The following is a 19,733-nucleotide window of genomic DNA, read 5'->3' on the forward strand; positions in this document are numbered from 1 at the left end:
ACTTTTTAAAAAGTGAAGCTAATTGCCTTAGTTTTATCAGATCTAAAAATAGAAAAATAAGATATAAATTGAATTGGACGGCTTAGGAAAAATAAGCTTTTAGAAATGTTATAATAATAAACCTATTTCATTTATAGAAAGACAAATAAATGTAAATAGCTTTTTTGGTTCACAAAATTCACTGTGGATACTTAAAAATATATAGGAAACAGATAAATAAAATCCAGGTTTCCCACAAAGGAATTCACTTTTAAGCTATACATACATGTAACAAAAGAGAAACAGGAGAGAAGTAAATGTGTTAGAGTATTAACAATTGATGAATCCAGGTAAATGGTATAAAGACGTAAATTGTACTTCTCTTTCCATTTTTCTTTGTATTTGAAAATTTTCCCATTAACAAGTTAAGAAAAAAAAAAGCTGTACTTGTTGACTTCATCCCGCACGCTTGAGTGTACGCTGAGAGGTATAATAAGGGACATAACAGAAAATGAAAAACAAAGATGCTTTATCTCTAGACTTAAAATATTATTTGATAGAGAAAAGTTCTATCAGAACTCTTAATGAAGCACGTTGTTTGGTAACAGAAGGGAAGAAAAGCAACATAATTTATATCAAAGTCAGTTAATGTTACATTCATCAGAAAGTTATATCTGTATGTGGAGAAGGTGTATTTTGAGATAAATGCATTCAGTGGTCAGGGGTATGAATCATTAAATGGGAGGCATCCTGCACTACTTGCACGTAGGTAAAAGAAAGTTATGTTAAATTCATTAAAAGGCCTTGGGGAACATCAACTTTATGTTATAAAAGAATGAGATGACCTATAAAAGGGTTCAATGACTTCTAAACCATCAGAGTGAGGATTTTTCTGAAATGTTTTCCTTGCCAATTATTAAACTTGATTATTTTCTTCATATAAAATATAAAGGCCATTTTGGAAAATTATTCTAAACAAAACTTATTTTTCTAATATGGACTTGGCTGAATGCTTAATGCATAATAGGTATAAAAACTAGATCTCTTAAAAATCATGACAGTTTTCTATTAAGTTTTTAACATTTGATTTGACTTAATTTCTTAAAATATTTCTAGAACTTTGACATTTGAAAACATTACTATTATGGGAAAATAATTTCATATTGGTTTACAACAATTTCATTGCACTTACCCTGATCTGAAACACGGTGTGTCAAAGTTCTACTCCTTTTATCAATTTACAAACTTAACAAGCAAGTACCCCTTCGAGCCACTAGATGGCAACCCTATAACACCAAATAATACTACATCCAAGACAAGTTATCTACACAAAGGAAAAGATGATATATTACCAATTTTACCCAATTTCCCTTTGTGTATTCAGATAAAAGAAAATCGTTTGTGAACAATTCAAATAACACAATATGAACTATATGACTTAAACTTCAAAGAAATCAGACAGGTGCTTAAAAACTCTACGCTGTGTAAACTGAACCAAATGTGTTTCTGTTGGAAATGTTAGATTTTCCTCAGAAGGGAAAGATTCTCCTTTCATAGCTTATTATCGGTGTAAAGAACAAAATAAATTCATAGTAATAGATAATAGTTATGCTGGGTAAAAAATTTTCCTAAGAAAAAAAACTTCAATGAAAAATTATAAAGTAGAACAAGGCTTTAGGCACCAATATTACTTTATAATAATTAAATGAGCCAAAATATTCAGCATCATTATAATTAATACTATTTATAATTAATACTATATTTATATAAGGTATATATATGTACCATATTTCAACTGAATACTTTAAAATTATAACTGTTGGATATAATTATGGTAAATTTGTGAATGAATATATTGGTATTTTACAAGTACAAAAAAATGTGGATAAATCATGTTTTCATGGAATAAGAAGAAAAAGATTTCATATAAACAAAAAAATAAGTTTTAGAGTTCCAATGATAAAAACAGAATTATCTAAGTTTTCAGTTTTGTATGTCTATGGAGACAGGATATTTAATAAATGTATTAGCTCAGCCATAAATTTAACTGGTATCTCATCTAGTTCAGTATTCTGAATATAATTAACCAATTTGATTTTTACGCCATATATTTACATTTCATTTGTTATAGCACCAAATACTGATGGCAACTGAGGTCATGTTAATTTTAATGGTCAAGTGTGGTTATAATCTAAAAAAAATAGAGCATCTGCAGGGTATTTTGACAGGTGAATGTAACTTACTATTGTCATGCTTAACGTAGGCTCCATGGGCAGACCTAAGAATAGTGGGAATAGTCTCCGTTGGAAATCTGTCATGCTAGGACCCCAGCTTGAAATCTGCTGTTTGCCTGTGGCTAAAGCATTCAATATCTCATGGTCTTCATTACTGTCAAATCACAGAGACCTACGTGTAATCTCTTGAGCCTGCCTCACCTCCATGTACCTGGCCATTCCCCACTTCCTCTATGAAGCCTTCCTTGACTAAATTTTTGTTAGTCTATTGATTCCTACTACCAACATAGCCCCCGGGCCTATTTCTATCACCCTTTATGTTAACTGACTGTTTATGTTTGACTTTTTGCCTCACTAGAATGTAGGCCTCTTGATATGTCTAATATATTTTTTTCCTCGATATCTTGCACAGTGTCTGTGCAGAAAGTGCTCAATAAGCATTTGTTGAATCAATGAAGAGCACAATGTATTAGTAAGTGAATATATCTCAAAATTATTTTAGGTGTTTGACTTTAAAAAAGCTATGAAATGCAAAAAAAGACTTAGAACAAGATTCTGAGTTTTAAAAAGTGCTTCAGGGAAAAAAAGGTTAAAAGTAAGAAAAAACTATTAGGTATTTATTTATTTATTTATTTATTTATTCATTCATTCATTCATTCGAGACCCAGATTGAGAGACACAGGTAGAGGGAGAAGCAGGCTCCATGCAGGGAGCCCTATGTGGGACTCGATCCTGAGACCCCAGGATCACGCCCTGGGCTGAAGGTGGCGCTAAACCGCTTAGCCACCCAGGCTGCCCCTATTAGGCATTTATATGAGTAACAAGAGTTCCTTGAATTTTTCTTCCTTAAAAAGTCAATATTTAAAAGTTTTATTAATTCATGAACACAAGGACTCTATTTTCTTCCAGTATTTGTACCTAATAGTTTCAGCCCCAAAAGACTGTGTCTACACTAAATTGCTCATATGAAAGAAAATAAGGATCATTTCACTCTTTTGCAATATACAAAAACAAATCCACTGTAAATAGTGCTCAGTTAAATTGCATCACGACAATCGTTTTCTACGTAATTCCTTTTTCACAGAACAAACTCTAATTGAAGTTTCATTTGAACATCCTTCAGTGCCTTCTTATTTTATGAAACTTACTAATAGCTTTGTCCATGGACTGTATACTAACTGATCGATTTGAGATTTTAGTCACCGTGTCAGAAATACAGATTTCAATTGGTAAGAAAAAAAAATTCAGTTTCCCGTGCCTTTTATCTTTTTAAGTTTTACTCAGGCACTTCTCCTATTTATGTGGTAAATGTCTACATAGCTAAATACTGTGTAATATATTTGCCTCATGGAGAGCACATGGCTAAAGACTGATTTAACTCTACATCTTATAACTGAGTCATATTAATTTCGGTAGAAAATCATTCTAACATCAGGTGCATTATTTTATAGAATGACTGTAACATGCATCATTGCAAATAGAAACAAAATACATGTGAGAGGATGAGTCTGGATTAGAATGATCCATGTATTCCAACATCCACATCCCAGTTCACACACTCAGCTTAGGGTTACTAAAAGTAACCAGATGGAACATATCCTCTTATTAGTTATGAAGTCATTGTTTGGACTTTCTTTCCTCCTATCCTTATAATTTTTGTTTGTTTTGAGGAATCCATAAACAAAATATTCAAAGAGGCCCACAGAGACTAGTAGCTATGGTCAGAAGCAATGACAGGTGGGTAACTGGCATTTTGCCAAATGGGAGTGTGCAGCAGAAATTGTAAATGTTCTTAGGGACAGGAACATGGCAAAGGAATAACTTTATTTATTTATTATTTTTTTTAAGGAATAACTTTCTAAATTTTTGCACAATTGGGGTGAATTCAAGAAATAAGGCAATATACCTTGTTTGTTATGTAGAGGTTGCAATTATAAAGATGTATGTTTTACCTTCATTTAGATTTTTTCATTTATTTTCTGATACTTATTAAGTCATATTTTGTGCCAGAAGTATTCATTCATAACTGTGTCCTGAATAAAATTAATTTAAAAGGAATATTTAAAAAAAATTTTGTAATGCTATTAATAACTTGAAATAATTACTTAAATTTCCTATGCATATATTCCAATTCACTTTCATTCAGTCAACACTGACTCTCAATTTGCAGAATACAAAATGAGAAGATATATTCACAAAGGTCTCATTAGTATGAATAAAAGGGCAGGAAGAAAATTTCTGTGGCTACAAATGTTTGTAGATTTATTTGTTAAAAAAAGGTAACAGAACTAAAAAAAAGTGCGGAAAGAAAATTTCAGTGACTAAAATACCTTATTCATGGCTATTTGTTGAAATAAAATATAGTAAGTCTTTAGCTGGAGAAGTATCCTAAAAATAACCTAACAACAAAGCTAACACTCCGAAAGTAAAGAAAAAGTGCATGACAAATTAGAGTGGTTTCCCCCCAAATGCTAGTAACATGCATATCAGCGTACCATAGTCGTGGCACATACAATAAATATTAAATTACACCTGGAACTACAAATCTGGGCCAGAATGAAATGTTAAAAAAAAAGGGGGGCAATAGAACCGAGAGGGCAAAATATAAGAAAAATCCTGCAGTTGCTGAAGGTGTTATAAATTTATTAAGAATATTACAATATTATATCCAACAGAGCTGATGAAAAAAAAAGTCAGCCAATATTTTTCTTCCTGGCCAAAATGATATATGACATAAAGAACATATTTTCTGGGGCCCCTGGGTGACTCAGTCAGACAAGTGTCCACTTCTTGATTTCAGTTCAGGTCATGATGTCAGAGTCCTGAGATCGAGCACTGTGTTGGGCTCCCTACTGGCCATGGAGTCTGCTTGAGATTCTCTCTTTCTCGCTCCCTCTGCTCACCACCTCCTCTCTCCCTCTTTTACATATATATATTTATATTTCCTGAATTTTTATTTGGTCAGTCACCAAACCCAATAGTTTAGTAGCAAAATAAATACTGTCTTCGGATGAAATAAAAGGTATAGGCAACTAATACAGCAATTTATTTTACTAAATAATTCACTGTTTCAACAAAGTGCTTTTAAAATCAGGTGTGGGGCACCTGGGCGGCTCAGTCAGTTAAGCATCTGCCCTTGGCTCGGGCCATGATCTCAGAGTCCTGGAATTGAGCCCTGATTGGGCTCTCTACTCAGCAGGACTCTGCTTCTCCCTCTGCCCCTCCTCCATCATGCTATCTTTGTCTCTCAAATAAATGAAAAAAAATCTTAAAAAAGGACAGGTTGTAATGTCTTATATTCTTCAGACATTTACTTAAGACCATTTTTTTTAAAGATCAAATTAGTAATCATAGTAGGGGAAAACGTAGCTAAACATGTAGAAATATTGCACCTGTGGTAGAATTTATATGCCATCAAGATAAATTATGTTAAAACCAAATGGCCTTTGGAGAGCAACCATAATCAACATATGATTTCATTTCAATTGATTTCTGAACATTCAGAACATAGCTAAACAACGAGGCTGTTTTATTCCTTAAATTCTGTTTCACATGGAATCATTGCAAGATACTAAAAGTTCCTTCCTAAATTAGATGATAAATTTAATTAAAACATGTTTGTTAACTTGTCTTTTACCTCGCAAATAATCTTTCTTTACTCAGTTTTTTGGTGAGGTTTTAGTTCACGTGATCTTCAGCCAACTGAATTTAAGTTATCTGAAATGAAAACTGTATCTAAAGTTAAGAAATAATAAGACCTTCTTTGATTTGCCAGCACATTTTTTTCTTTGTGGGCCTTGTTAGCTTTATGAGGATTGTTACAAATTCCAGTTTCTTATCGTGAAAGCGCATGTCAAGGTGAATAGGCATCAGACAGTAAGCACGACCCACATTTAACAAAGAAACAAAGAAGAATCGTGGTCTCAAGATGGTCATCGTTTTGCTGGAGTCTTGTCCTAACCCATCAACAGAGAACACGTGTGGTCATAAAATACCATATTAACGCATTCTTTCCCTGTCAGAGTGAGCTACGCCGAGCTTGCCAAATTCCAACTCAGGTAGCTGAGTTTTTCCAGCCAATATTCCTGCTGTTTTTTCAACTGGGTGAATTATTCCGACTTCCTCTCTTTTTGAGTTGCTGGCTCACGAAGGTTATCGGGTTTCCATCTCAGTGGCTGCTGCCTATCTACAGCGAGTGAATGATCTTTCAAAGGTACTTTGGGATGAAAGCTAGTGGATAAATATGAAGAATTATATTTTTATTTCTTCTCTTTGGAGGGATTAGTCCTATAACTTTTGTGTTTAGTTTGGAGGGCTCTTATGATTTGATTTCTCTTCTGAATAAGTGAAACAGCCACCCAGATGGCAAGCACTTCACATTTCAGCACAGTGTAATTTGATTTGGAAGTTCAATGAAACCCACTTGGAAATGTCCCTCCAGTAATATTTCCCCTCTTAAAAAATTCAGTTTTAAGTTCCTGGTTTCATGCATAAATAAGCTCCAGGGAGGCTTAGTGCTGAGTGGCAGGGTGACTAAAGAAATTGTTTTAAACCATTTAAGTGAAATGTTAAAAATAAATGGTGTGCTAATCTTAGGATTTCACTATAGAAGTAGTGTTTATGCTGTAATTTCCTACTTTCAATATCATTTATAATATTCTTATGAATAATATACCAAAATTTGTTTTGTGTTTGTTTATGAATACTGAGTCTATTCAGTGAATATTTTTACAGGAGGCCTATTCTGTGCAAGATGTATGGTAAAAGAAATGATAAGAAAATCTCTTCCGAATATGTTCAAATTTTAAACCTATGAAGTTACCTCCAAAAGCACCAAAGGCATTAGAAAAAAAAAAGTCTATTAAATGCATGTATTTTAATGCACACACTGCCATTTCTAATGTTTATGGATCTGGCATTCACTGAAAGTATCACTCCCAAGATTTTGATTCCTATTAAAGTTAAGCTTAGGTAACCTTATTTTCATATTTAAAGTCTCTCTTCCTCATATTCTGTTTACACACACACACACACACACACACACACAGGTTAGCAGAGGAATGCTAGCTATCTTAAAATACTACTTTTCTTGAAAATATTGTATTCTTTAAAAATATTACCTCTCTTTATTCAAGCTCCGGAAGACCTTAATTACTTCCTATGTGAAATCTCATCTTAGAGCCTTTGTAAATTATGGGGCTGAAGCAAATCAATCTTTCCCTATTAATTAGAGCTAACATAAGATCTTTGCTCCACAAATAGACAGTTGACCTCTAAGGAATATGGAAGTTGGGAGCGCTGACCTGTACAGTTGAAAATTTGCTTATAACTTATGACTCTCCAAAAACTTAACTACTAACTGACCAGAAGCTGAAGGATAACACACAATAATTGGTTAACACATAGTTTGTATGTTACATGTATTATCTTCTGTTTTCTTAAACTACAGAAGATATGTTGTTAAGAAAATCATAAGGAAGAGAAAATACATTAACAGTACTGCACTGTATTTATTAAAAAAAAATCTGTACCCATGAAGTTGAGACCTGTGCTGTTCAAAGGTCAACTGCACGTATAAAAGAAGCTTTACTTTCTTGGACCTAAGTATGATGACTGGGACGGGGAAATAAAAAGAGTGGGATGCAAGGCCCATCTAAATCAACTGTCTGGATAAATTCAGAGGCTATAGAGTTTCTAGAATACACAAGAATATCTGTATCAACTCAAAATCAAGCATATGGTATTCTGATTACTCATCAGTGGGAAGTTTTAAGTGCTAAGCCTTCATTTAACATAGGAAATCCCTACATGCTGTTTCATACTTTCCCATCTTTTGCAAACAGCATGACCTCGTATTAGCATATAACTCTAAGTATTGCAAATTTACTAACAGAAATTCATACATCTGTACCATCCCTATATCAGAACCTCGTAACACTGAGAAAAAAGGATTCCTTTTTTTTTTTTTTTTGAAAGAAGGATTCCTAATAGCACCTCGTTGGATGTCAGGGAGAGCTCTCTTCAGGTTTATGTTTGGGAGCTCCCCCATCTCCACCATCACAGTGCTGGAGTACTTTGACAAAGGTGCCATTTTTGAGTCCCAAGAATATAAAAGAGCAAGAAAAATAATTTCATTGTGTTTTAAGTGATGTACTCAGGTACCTCATCTAATTAAATAGGAATCAAATGGAAATCGAGACCAGACATAGCAGCTTATTCTACTATTTCAATGTAGACATTTAGTGGAAGTTTGAACTGGTCAACCTCTATAGTTAACATTCTAGGTAAACAGGAATTTAGATAAATAACTTTAAAGCTCTCAATTGAGATGACTTTCTGATGAATTCTACTGATATAAAGAAAGCCACCAAGAAGAGAATATTTAAAGTTCCCCTAAAGTCACAGAGCAATTAAAACAAAAGGAACTAACATATATTACAATAGTTCAGGCCAGGTTTTATAAAGTATAAATATAAATAGTTCTGGCCAGGTTTTATAAAGTATGCCCATAGCTCCATTTTTTGAACAACAAATGGCACAATACAACATGTTTTATACCAGTTATTAAGCAACAATTTGTGTTTTGACACACATATGTCAAGTATAGTTGCACTTATTTTAGACTCAAATTGGCTCAGTTTAGCATGGCTTAAATTTTTTTATCCTTGCTCTCAGCACCAATAAATACATAGGACTTGTCAACACATACCAAGAAACACTAAGAGAACCAAAGTTTCAAAATCAATATGATGGCCAGCTAATGTCTGTGGCAAAAATAATTACCAATTAAGGTAGAGATGAAGGAGGAGCTGGGATCAAAAGGACATCTGCCTCTTCCTCTTTCAGACCTGTGCAATTCCAGATGAAACAGAGGATCCTTGACAAATAAAACAGAAAAGCCATTATATATTTACTGACTTTAATAAGAATCTAGCTGCTCAGATGAAACATATAAAAACCCTGATATTTTGCAAAATAGGTACTGTAAATAGGGCACCGTTGAGTACGATCAAGTTATTTAGGACCAAACTGGGTTTTATAAATTACATATATGGGTTTTCAGGCCCATATAGGTTTTCTCACTCCCCCCAGAAAGTATGCAGGTGAGGACATGGAAGATGTTAGCAATTTTTATCACTTGAGCAGACAGTATTACTTATTCTGAAATGTGTCTGGTAAATATTCCAAAGGAACAAAAACATGCTTAAAAAAAAATAGTTACCAAAAGGGAAGTTCAGTGATAAATACAGAAATGGGCTGCTATTCCATAAAGGCCACTACTGATTTGTTTTTGAAGGGTCTGCAAAAAGAAACTGATAAAATTTTCAAACGATTTGGATTATTTATTTCCAATCATTTTTATTCTTCATCACATTTTCTTTGTATCGACATTTAATTTTAATAATTTAGAAAATGATGGCTGCATAAATTATTACTGGAATATAGACATAAAAATAAGTGTCACATCATGAGCAATATTGCAGACTTGCATCACGTGATAGCTTGAAAATAAGTATTCCTATGAAAAACTACCACTTAATTGGTTCCTATTGTGAGCACATAACCACAGAAATTTTCTCTGAATATACTCAGATTTCAAAATTGTCACTAATACACTTTTATGATTATTAAGTGTGCTATAAATGGTTTGGGTAAAAGAAAGTAGTTTGGAAAAGTGACAATAACAATACTGAAAACTTTGTAAGAAGAAAACTACTCTGCAGCAGAATATTGCTGACACTGCCCACTGGCATCTATGAATAGCCCTGCCCACCTGTGAACCATGATCCTAAAAACAATATGCAAGTCCTGAGTAACCTCTGAGAGGTTGAATTTGACTCAATCTTGAATTTGACGTTCTTAGCCACCCTCCTAACTCACGTTATCTGTCTGTCCTTATCTTGCCATTCTTATTTGACACACTTTTCTTTCTGTCTCTGATCTTCTAAAATCACCCTTCTGGTCCTGCCGTTCCAAAACCTTCCGAGTAAATGAAGAGTTCATCTGGCCTCTATACCCTCCAGATCTTATCCTTGGAATTAAACCAGGGCCTAGAGAACAAATGTAGGCTCCCAACACAGATGTAGCTAAAAGACACAGAACTTTTTTAAGCTCCTATTTGTTTTCCTATTTATACACTTCACACAAATAAGTAGAGAGAAGGAATACCAATGAATAATTTGAGACATTTTTGTGATCGTTCCTCAGAGATAACAAATTTGTAATGACATGAGAAAAAAAAACTTTGCGCAAATGAGACAGAATGGCTGGTCTGCCCAGCTAACCTAACACTTGTGCTGAAAGGTTTGCATCTAAATTTGCAAAAGGGACCCACAGCATTATGGGAAGAAGAAAGTGATCAAGTGTGTGACTGTAATATATGTTTGACCCTTTAGTTGCTATCACTTTTGTAGATTATTGGAAAAAAGTAGGTAGGACATACATTTTATATTTGTTCAAATGCAGTCAAATGTCCAAATAAAAAAGCTGTTAAAGAGGTATACTGAACCGCTTTCTTAAATCAAAACTTTCTACAACTTCAAAATTCTGATACTCAGCTTTTCATCACTAATGACAGATGAAGGTGATTTACCCAATGGGTAAAATTAGATACCTTCAACACTAAAATTGAAACTGCAAACAAAAACAAGTATGTTGCTTATTTATTCAAGTCAGTGCACTATATTAATAAGTTTAAACTGTCAAGTGGTTGAAACATAGAAAATGCAAACTAAGAATTCTAAGGTCAAGAGAATCTTAGACTTTGAAGCACTGTAGTTAGATGAAGAGAATGAAGTCACAACGTCTGAGAAAAGGCACAGGTTTTCCTAAGTAGAAATCACTATCTATGCTCCTGAGGCTGTCGTTGACCAGGGAATTTCAGCACAGGTCTGACTTTTCAATTTTCTGTCATATCAGTGTCTTCAACTCTCAAAAGAAGTTGATTGAATCAGCAGAAATAAACCTATATTAAAAAAGACACCTATAACCCAAACATCTTGAAAACAATTAATCAGAACCCAGAATCACATGCAATTTTTAGGTTATGTATGAGGTGCGATTCTGTTCAACATATATTGAACAACTAGCTGAGTCTGTAAAAGGTCATCCTCTTTTACAAAACCTCAGATTTAAACCTGAGGATAAATGAGTGTCGGATATTCAAACATTCTCAGAGATCTATGCCTCCTGAGCATACTAATGTATGCTCACATGTATCTTGACTGAAAATTTCCACTTTTATGCAGAAGATTTCAACTCTCTCTCTCATTTAGTTGACTAATGGTGAAAGCTACCTCAATGTATAATCATTTTAAAATAATAAAATAGTTCAATTAAAATTTTTTGCCTGTTTTTTTATATCACTACTAAAAACCCAAATTTCTCAATAAAGGACATTGAACATTTTAATTTAAAAAAATGCATGTGTTCTTCAGTTTCTACTTGTTTAGCCCACTGCTGAATAAAAAGAAAAAAAAAAAGAAACTATTGGAACACCCTTGCTTTAGAGAAGTGCCATTATCTTTATGCACAAAGAGAAGGTTCCCATCTTCAGAGGACACAGTCATTGCATCCATACATAGCACTAATACTATGTAATACTCTAGGACTCAAATAATACAAAAATGAAGACAACGACAAACTGGATTGTACAGTGTGATACTTATATTTGAAAACTACAAGATTGTGTATTTTGAAGCATATGATACTTGTAACACAATAATGAAGAGGTGCTTTGGACACCTGAAAGTCTGAGTGCCAGCCTTTGTGAACCACTCGCACCACTCGCAGGCTTCCGGGTGTCTCTTACCTGGGCTCATCGGTGTGTTCGGGATAATAATGCCCAATTAATACTAAGAATTCAGAAGGGACTCTAGCACCCCCAGGTGCTAGACCTCTTTGCCTGCCCTAGAATCTCCTCTTTTCCCTTTTTGTGTCCTATCAAGCGTCATACGAATCATTCTTTTATGTCATGCACTTTTCTGTGTTACAACTGCCTGTTTGATTCCTTCCTTCTCGATTGTAGTATTTTTGGGGGAAACTGCCCATGTGACGTTAATCTCTGATCCCCTCTATCAAATAAACTACCTGGCACATAATAAATGTACAACTCTTCACAATGTTTGCAAAAATACCACCTTTCTAGAAACAGATTTTTTTTCGTTTTGCCTTTGCTTATTTTCTTTTGTATCTAGAACTCACAGACTGCTGTAGACAGGTGTGTGGAATTGAAACTAGACAGTAAGTACAAATTGCTCCGCTGTGCTACACTGTGCATGCTTCCTGACAGCTGCTCATATAGCAACATCATGATCCTATTTTTTTTGCTACATTTTGATTGCCATTGGCTTTAGTAAAACTATTACTTTGTTAAAACAACTAAAGGAAGAATAGATATGTTCTTATTTCCCCAGCTACTTAATGAGGGTAATATATTTTTATATATACTTTTATAATTTATAAAGGATTCTTACAGGATTAATATATTAAGGTTTAGGATAAATATAATTGAATACTCCCTGGCATTTATTAAAAATAGAATCAAATACTGAAGAATGATAGTGGTGTTTGTTTTATCCCCAATGACCTTATTAATGATATGTAATCTGAAGTAATATGGAGGTACAAAATCATTTGTTACTTAAGGCTTCCCTTTCCCACATGACTAATTTTTTTTTAAACGAGTATTCTTTTGATACAGTGGTGTATGGTCATGAAGCTTCAATACTGAGCCGAGAGTAAAGACTGAGTTCTTAATTCTTACCAAACAACTAACTTGACAGCAGTTTTTAATAATTTACCTGATCTTTCATTTCATGATTTTAGAGCGGAGGCTTTCTTTATCTTGTTAAGCTACCTATTTAAGAAAGACACATTGGTTTGATTCATTTTAATTCCTTAGGACTCAATATATTATTTTTGCAACTTCATACAGCAGAGATGTGGATATTGTTGAGAAAGGGTAAAAAGAAAAAAAATATCCTAGACTGGATAATACTGATAATGGAGAACAGGCAAATTCTAAACTTCTATTGCTTTGTTCTGCACAGATCGATCTGACTTCAAAATTAACTATACATTCAAGAATGAAGTTTCTCACATTATTTTGAGAGTTCATTGTGATCTTAAATGAAGTGTTTAATTTAGTGCACAATCCAATAAAATGCTAAAAAGCGAGTAATATAATTTTCTTGCATGAAGTGAAATTCAGCAACCAAACCAACCAGAAAACTTGAGGCATGATGACATTGTCAATGACCCCAAAGCAATCGCGCTTATGGTTCAAGTACTATGTAATGTTGGTGTTTAACCTTATGGTGAATGTTGGTCAGTACTTACACTGGCTTTCCATTATCTGTGTTTTAACAGCTGGAATTTCTGTCTGAGTAATGTGGCTTACGTTTACAAGACATCACTAGCATTAGCAGTGCGGGCTACACTTTTTGTCTCCGTGTGGTATGAAGTTTTTCAATAGGTTCTCCTGTGCTTGAAGAGAAAGCAGGACTTGCAGATTGCAAATGTGGGCAGATGCCTGTGCTCTTCAGAAAAAAGTTTTAAGAATAAATAGTATGTCTTTCCAGGAGAATTTTCCCCTTTGGGCCTTGAGGGGAGTGCACGGAACCCAGAAATACTGCTCTAAGCTATTTTCAATAGGTGTGAGCTACTGCGTATCAGCTGTGAAATGTGAGGCCAAGTAAATCAAATGAGTTTCCCATTAATAAGTCAGCTTGGTGAACTATTTTTGCCCTTAGTGTCAATGGTAAATTCTGAAAGATGTCAGAAAAAAACTAGACCATTACAAACACTACAGGACAATGCAATAATCCCTTATTTTATTAACTATTTCTAACAGAGAAAAAATAGTAAAATAAGCAAGGCACGTAAACACATACCCATCAACAATGAAAAATAAAGATGCAGTTTTGATAAGCAAATGTCTATAATAACCATATCATGCACTTTAGTTCTGTACATAACAGTTACCTAATGACCTGTAGCAAATTAACTTTGAAAGTGACTCACTATACAAGTTTTTCCTTTCTTCTGCCAATCAATAAAAATATGTATTAAAGAATATTTGAAACTGAATAAACTGGTATATTTATATACCCCAAAACTGAATAAACTGGTAGAAAAAAAATACAAAATGGGAGTGAAATTGTAAGTAAACATTTAAACATTTTGACACTAATGGCTCTGCATTTTTTTTTACATTTTTAATGTCTAAAAAATTATGTCATACTTGTATGATTCTTTAAAATGTAGGCAATACCCTTGCATAGATTGTTTCAACTTCAAAATAAGCTTATGAGGTAAAATAGGGTTCAAGAATATTCACTAACATTAAAATCAAAGGCAGGGCAAGGGCTGGCCAGTCTCAAAGAGTGTCTTCTAGCTTCTGGTTCCACATTTATTTTACATACAATATTATCCATCCTACCTACCATTGTAGATGGAGAGGGGTATATGTTTGTCCTGCTGGGCATGGTTGAGTGTCTTTTATGAGGTAATTAATGTATAATCAAGGTTTGAAAACGTTTATTCAGATTTTTTAAAGAAGAAAATATCATTATTTAGTTATCTATTTATTAAATTCTATGTTCAAATGCTTTATTTCCTTTAACATTATTGGAATAGCTTGCAGATGCCACCAAACATTTTTTAAAAGCATATATAATACACCCAAGGTAAAGTTCTAACTTGATTATCTTGTGCTGAATTTGTAAAGCAATGTTTGCTTAAAGAGAAATTTGTAGGCAAAATAATCTTTCCCCTTCTTGTGTTTCCTTTAATTACTACTTCACGATTCCATTCTCCTCGCCCTCATCTTATGCCAATAGTCTTTTAAATTCCACACTATTAGCTCTGTCTACCAGAAATGTATGTCTTGTGTACTAAAAGTACTGGAAACAAATACTCTTCAAACCTTAATTATTATGTAGCCCTGAAGCCTGCTTTTATTAGAAAACAGCGTCTTCCTTGCTGCCTACCTCTTCCTCACCTCCGTTTCAAATAGAATCATGCCACTCTCCCTCCAGTGCTTCCTTGCTGTTATAAAGTGTAATCTCCAAAATGGCAGTTCAGGATCCTCACCACTCTCTGTCTTAGGCTATCTCCCTCATGACTTCCACCGTCCAATCACAACTCCAAAAGCACAAGCTCGTTGACTTTCTTTAAAGATTGTATGCTTGACAATACCCATAGCTCTTCCATTACAGTTTCCCTTTGGGAAAAGGGAATTCAATCCTTCCTTTTCTTTACAACATAAACCCTACGTAATGAGGAAACAATGCTGAAAAATGACTTTGCTGATATTCTGGGAGACTTCTCCAAGCAAAACTTCTCCCATAGGCTGTGTTACATGTCTCCTGTAACATTATTTCCATTGCATCATGGGTACGTATATATGGATAATTCAACAAACATTTAAGAAGCCTACTACATTCCAAGCATTCAATCAATACTGAATTTAGGAAACAAGGTGCATTCTGCTCCTTTTAAACCCCATAAAAATTAAGCTAAGCATCCTTTCTAATTGTAAATTTAACAAATAGCAGAGCCAAGGTGAGCATGTGACTACAACTAATATGCTAATTTTTTATGAGACAATATATTAACTCTACTTCAATGGCAAAAATAAAGTCTCTGATGTTATTTTATAAACTACTAGGAACCAGAGGGAGGAAGAGAATGAAAATAGGAATAGGAATGAAAATTCAGGGATCCCTGGTGGCTCAGCAGTTGAGGTGTCTGCCTTCAGTTGAGGTTGTGATCTGGAGGCCCAGGATCGAGTCCCACATCAGGTTCCCCGCATGGAGCCTGCTTGTCCCTCTGCCTGTGTCTCTGCCTCTCTGTGTTTCTCATGAATAAATAAATAAAATCTTTAAAGAAAAAAAAAAAAAGGAATGAGAATTCAAGGAAGAGTTGAAATGTTTTTTACAAAGAGAGCTAATCCAAAGTGGAGATAAGAAAGCCTCTAGTTTGATCTATGGCAAAAGTCCCATAACCTCTTTCAACCTCAGTTTCAACATTTATGAAAAAGAAGAAACAAGATTTTTATGTTGCTCTCTCCTATGACTGTTGTGAGAATCAGAAGAAGGAATATTCAAAAATTCCAGAATTAGAAAATTTCAATGTGACATAACTATATATGAAAAGGAAACTGACCTCTTACAAATCCAAGGGTTTGCAAACAGATATTTTATATCAAATGTAATGGTGCACAATGCTGATTTCATTCTGTATTATTTTATTTTTGTTTTGTTATTTTGTAATTAACTTTAAAACCTTATTCTATATTATAAGAAACCATAAGTGTAAGGATACACATTAATATGGATAGTATTTCAAAGAACTGGATAGATGATGGATTATTCGATAAATGGTGTTTGGACAACTGGAGTGCCATATGGAAAAAAATAAAGTTTGATTACTACCTCATGTCCCATAGCCCTGTAGCCAAATTCCAGATTGATCACCAATTTAAACATAAGAAATAGGATTATAGAAGGAATAGAAAAAGACATAAAAATTTTGTACATAACCTTAAGTGTGGAAAAGACCTTTTAAAACAAGACACAAAATCTAGAAGACATAAAAGAAAAATTGATAAATAATATAACTGAATGATTTTGAGAAAAGAAATCTTATGTTTATGGAAGAACCATAAACATTTTTTTTTCACTCAAAAGGACTTTTTTCTCTCCTTATTATATAATGAAATCACACAAGTCAATAAAGATCACAAAACAAATTTTAAAAATAGTCTGCACCCATAAAAGTACAAAGTGGTCTTAGAATAACTTTTTATTCTAAGAAACAAAGAAGCTATAAAAACAAAGACTTAGAAGAGGTATGTCAGCTTGACGAGGTATCTCAGGGAAAAGATGACACAATCAGTTTATCAATAGGAGAATAACTCTAACAGACTGAAATAAACCTAAGAAAATAAAGACCTTGATGCTGAAGCATTTTCTGGACATATCCTCTAAGATCATATTAGAAAATGTCATATTATAATTAAATATCTAGTTTTGAGATTAAGAAATTTGGTATTTTAATTATGTGAAAAATCACCAGAGCCAGTCTTCTAATAATTATAGCATTGCTTGTAATTTGATTCATTTATCTCATGATCATCTGTGTTTGATTTTGGAAAAAGTCAAAGTCAGTGTGATAGGAAATCTACCACAATATGTCTAGTCAAATCTCTGCCTGGACTACCCAGTTAATCTGGTGCTAAATTTACAACTGATACGGAAACTGAAACACCATTCTGTAATAAAATACTAAGCAGTTTACTTGGAATCTCTTCACATCAACAAGTTATACAATATTCAAAGCAGATCTACAAATAAAAAGGCTGAAGAAAATAGAGTTTTGTCATAATAGGCATCATGGTCTAGATTCCATAATTTTAGCTGCTTAATAAAATGCCAAGAATGCTAGTGAATGGAACTGCAAATGGCTATTTTTTAAGCAATTTTAAACTTTTAACCTATATATTACAGGGCAAACCTAGTAGAAAAAAATTAATGGTAGTAAATATTTGTTCATTATTAGCAGTGTTTAATTTCTGATATTCTCTATACACTGTGTAATAATTGGTACATCATAAATGAGCAATTAAATCATATCTGTTTCTTAGATAAAATACATGGTACATATATGATAATTTATATGTGTTTATATAATAATTTACGTATATGACAACAAAAGCAATATGTGAAATATGAATATTAAATACTCTGTTAAATTAATGTTAATCAGTATTAACATTAAAACTGTAAAGAGGATAATGCTAGAAATAATCACAAATAAAATTTCACATATATTTCAAAAAATTTAACTGAAGGATGCAGGTAATTATTTAGACATTTACACATGGAAAGAAAAGATCCATCTGGACGCAAGTTAGCTCTAAGATCTGGATTTCTCTTCTGGACTGTTTCTCCTGCCCACCTTTTCTGGGTCTGACTGCTCTCACTGTTATTCTGACCACACACAATGAAACAAGAGTCAAAATTCTTTTTTGAGGACAAAGACGCTTTTTCTAAAACTATGAATATCTACTTTTCACAGGGAGGAAGTCATAGCCCCCTTTTTAGACTACAGACAGCCTTTGGAGCAATTCCTCATTTCTGAATCCCTGTTCCCTTTCCCTTGGACACATGTGAAAACTCTTCAATCTTCTGAGTGTCCCCACTGCTGAGTCAAACATGATCACAAAGGATCACAGTCCTGTGTGGAGAAGAAAAGAAAGAATTGCTGGTAAAGGAAAAATCAATTCACCATCTGCATAGTAAAAAGGGGACAGCTGCAAGGGCAGGGATGCCTTCTCTAAGCGCTGATTTGTCTTCCAGTCCTGGCTGGGCCCATGCAGCCCTTGGAGTTAACAGTGTCAACAAAGAGAATTCTGGAAAACAGGGTTAACGGGTAGGCTTTTGTGGTTATCAGAGTCTGGGTTAAGGGATTTCTGGCTTTTCATCAGGGAGAGAGGAAATATGCATGTGCAGAATTGTATCTTCATTCTTACATAGAGAAGAGTATTCCAAAATTGTTTTCAAAGCTAATAACCATTAAATACTTTCTGATTTTACGATGCCCAGGCCTATAGTCCAATTTGTTATATACTTGAAATAGGAAAACTTGCTCCATGACCTAGTCATGAGAATGTATGTTTCTACCTTTCTCCTTGCATCTCATCCATCCCTTCATCAAACCACAAAAGTCATCTTATTACACAAACATTAAAGGGGTGTGTGTGTGTGTGTGTGTGTGTGAGCATATCCTTAGCAGGTTTCTTGTTTTTAGTGATTATTGTGGAGGCTCATGCCCGTAGATAGAGACAGAACAGAAATACAATAAAACTAAAAGAGACAGCACGTTTCACTAGGATCACATCATCAGTGATAACAGAATGGAGGATCAACGCAGTGCCTAACGTCTACTCTCTACGACACCATTTCAACGTGGCCTTCATTCAACCGTGCACTTCCTCACTCTGCACGGCGCTGTGCTAGTTACTGCAAAGGTAATAGTTCATTTCTGCAGATACAAATCACTCTACCCACATGCTCTCCCTATGGCTATCACAAGTCTTTAAGACAGGTATTTAAATGTACAATGATTCTTCCAAGAACATCACGAGACACGAACTATGTCTTTCAGGCCCTAGATAGGGAAATATAATTACTATAATGAGTGCATCAGTGTGAAAAGTCCTAGAATGAGGCACACACTGTGATGAGAACAAGAACCTGGAACCTAACTTTGGTCCTGGGGGCGGTGCGGTCTGGGTGGAAAGAAGGACTGGTAATGCTCTGAACTGGTTTTCCCAGGGACAAAAAAAACAATTAGTTAAGATTCACATTAGGAATACTCTGTCTCAGAGGCTGTTCCAAGAACATTGCTTACTTGTCTTGTTCATTGTTACTACCTTCTGAGACAGATAGTTGTACCCTATTTTACGAATAAAGGTTCTGAGGCTCAGAGATATAGAGAAATGCATCCAAATTC

At 34.1% G+C, this 19,733-nt stretch overlaps 1 protein-coding gene across 2 annotated transcripts in view; it reads right to left on the reverse strand.

Annotated features, from left to right (window-relative positions):
- Positions 1–19,733, reverse strand: part of SEMA3E (semaphorin 3E) — a 235,602-nt gene that overhangs the window by 40,732 nt on the left and 175,137 nt on the right. For both annotated transcript variants that reach the window (XM_041773412.1, XM_041773413.1), the window contains exon 5: positions 8,997–9,090. In XM_041773412.1, the coding sequence (XP_041629346.1) occupies positions 8,997–9,090 (94 nt within the window). The remainder of the gene's footprint in view (positions 1–8,996; positions 9,091–19,733) is intronic.

Source organism: Vulpes lagopus, chromosome 11 (genome assembly GCF_018345385.1).
Source record: "Vulpes lagopus strain Blue_001 chromosome 11, ASM1834538v1, whole genome shotgun sequence".
Lineage (NCBI taxonomy): Eukaryota > Metazoa > Chordata > Mammalia > Carnivora > Canidae > Vulpes > Vulpes lagopus.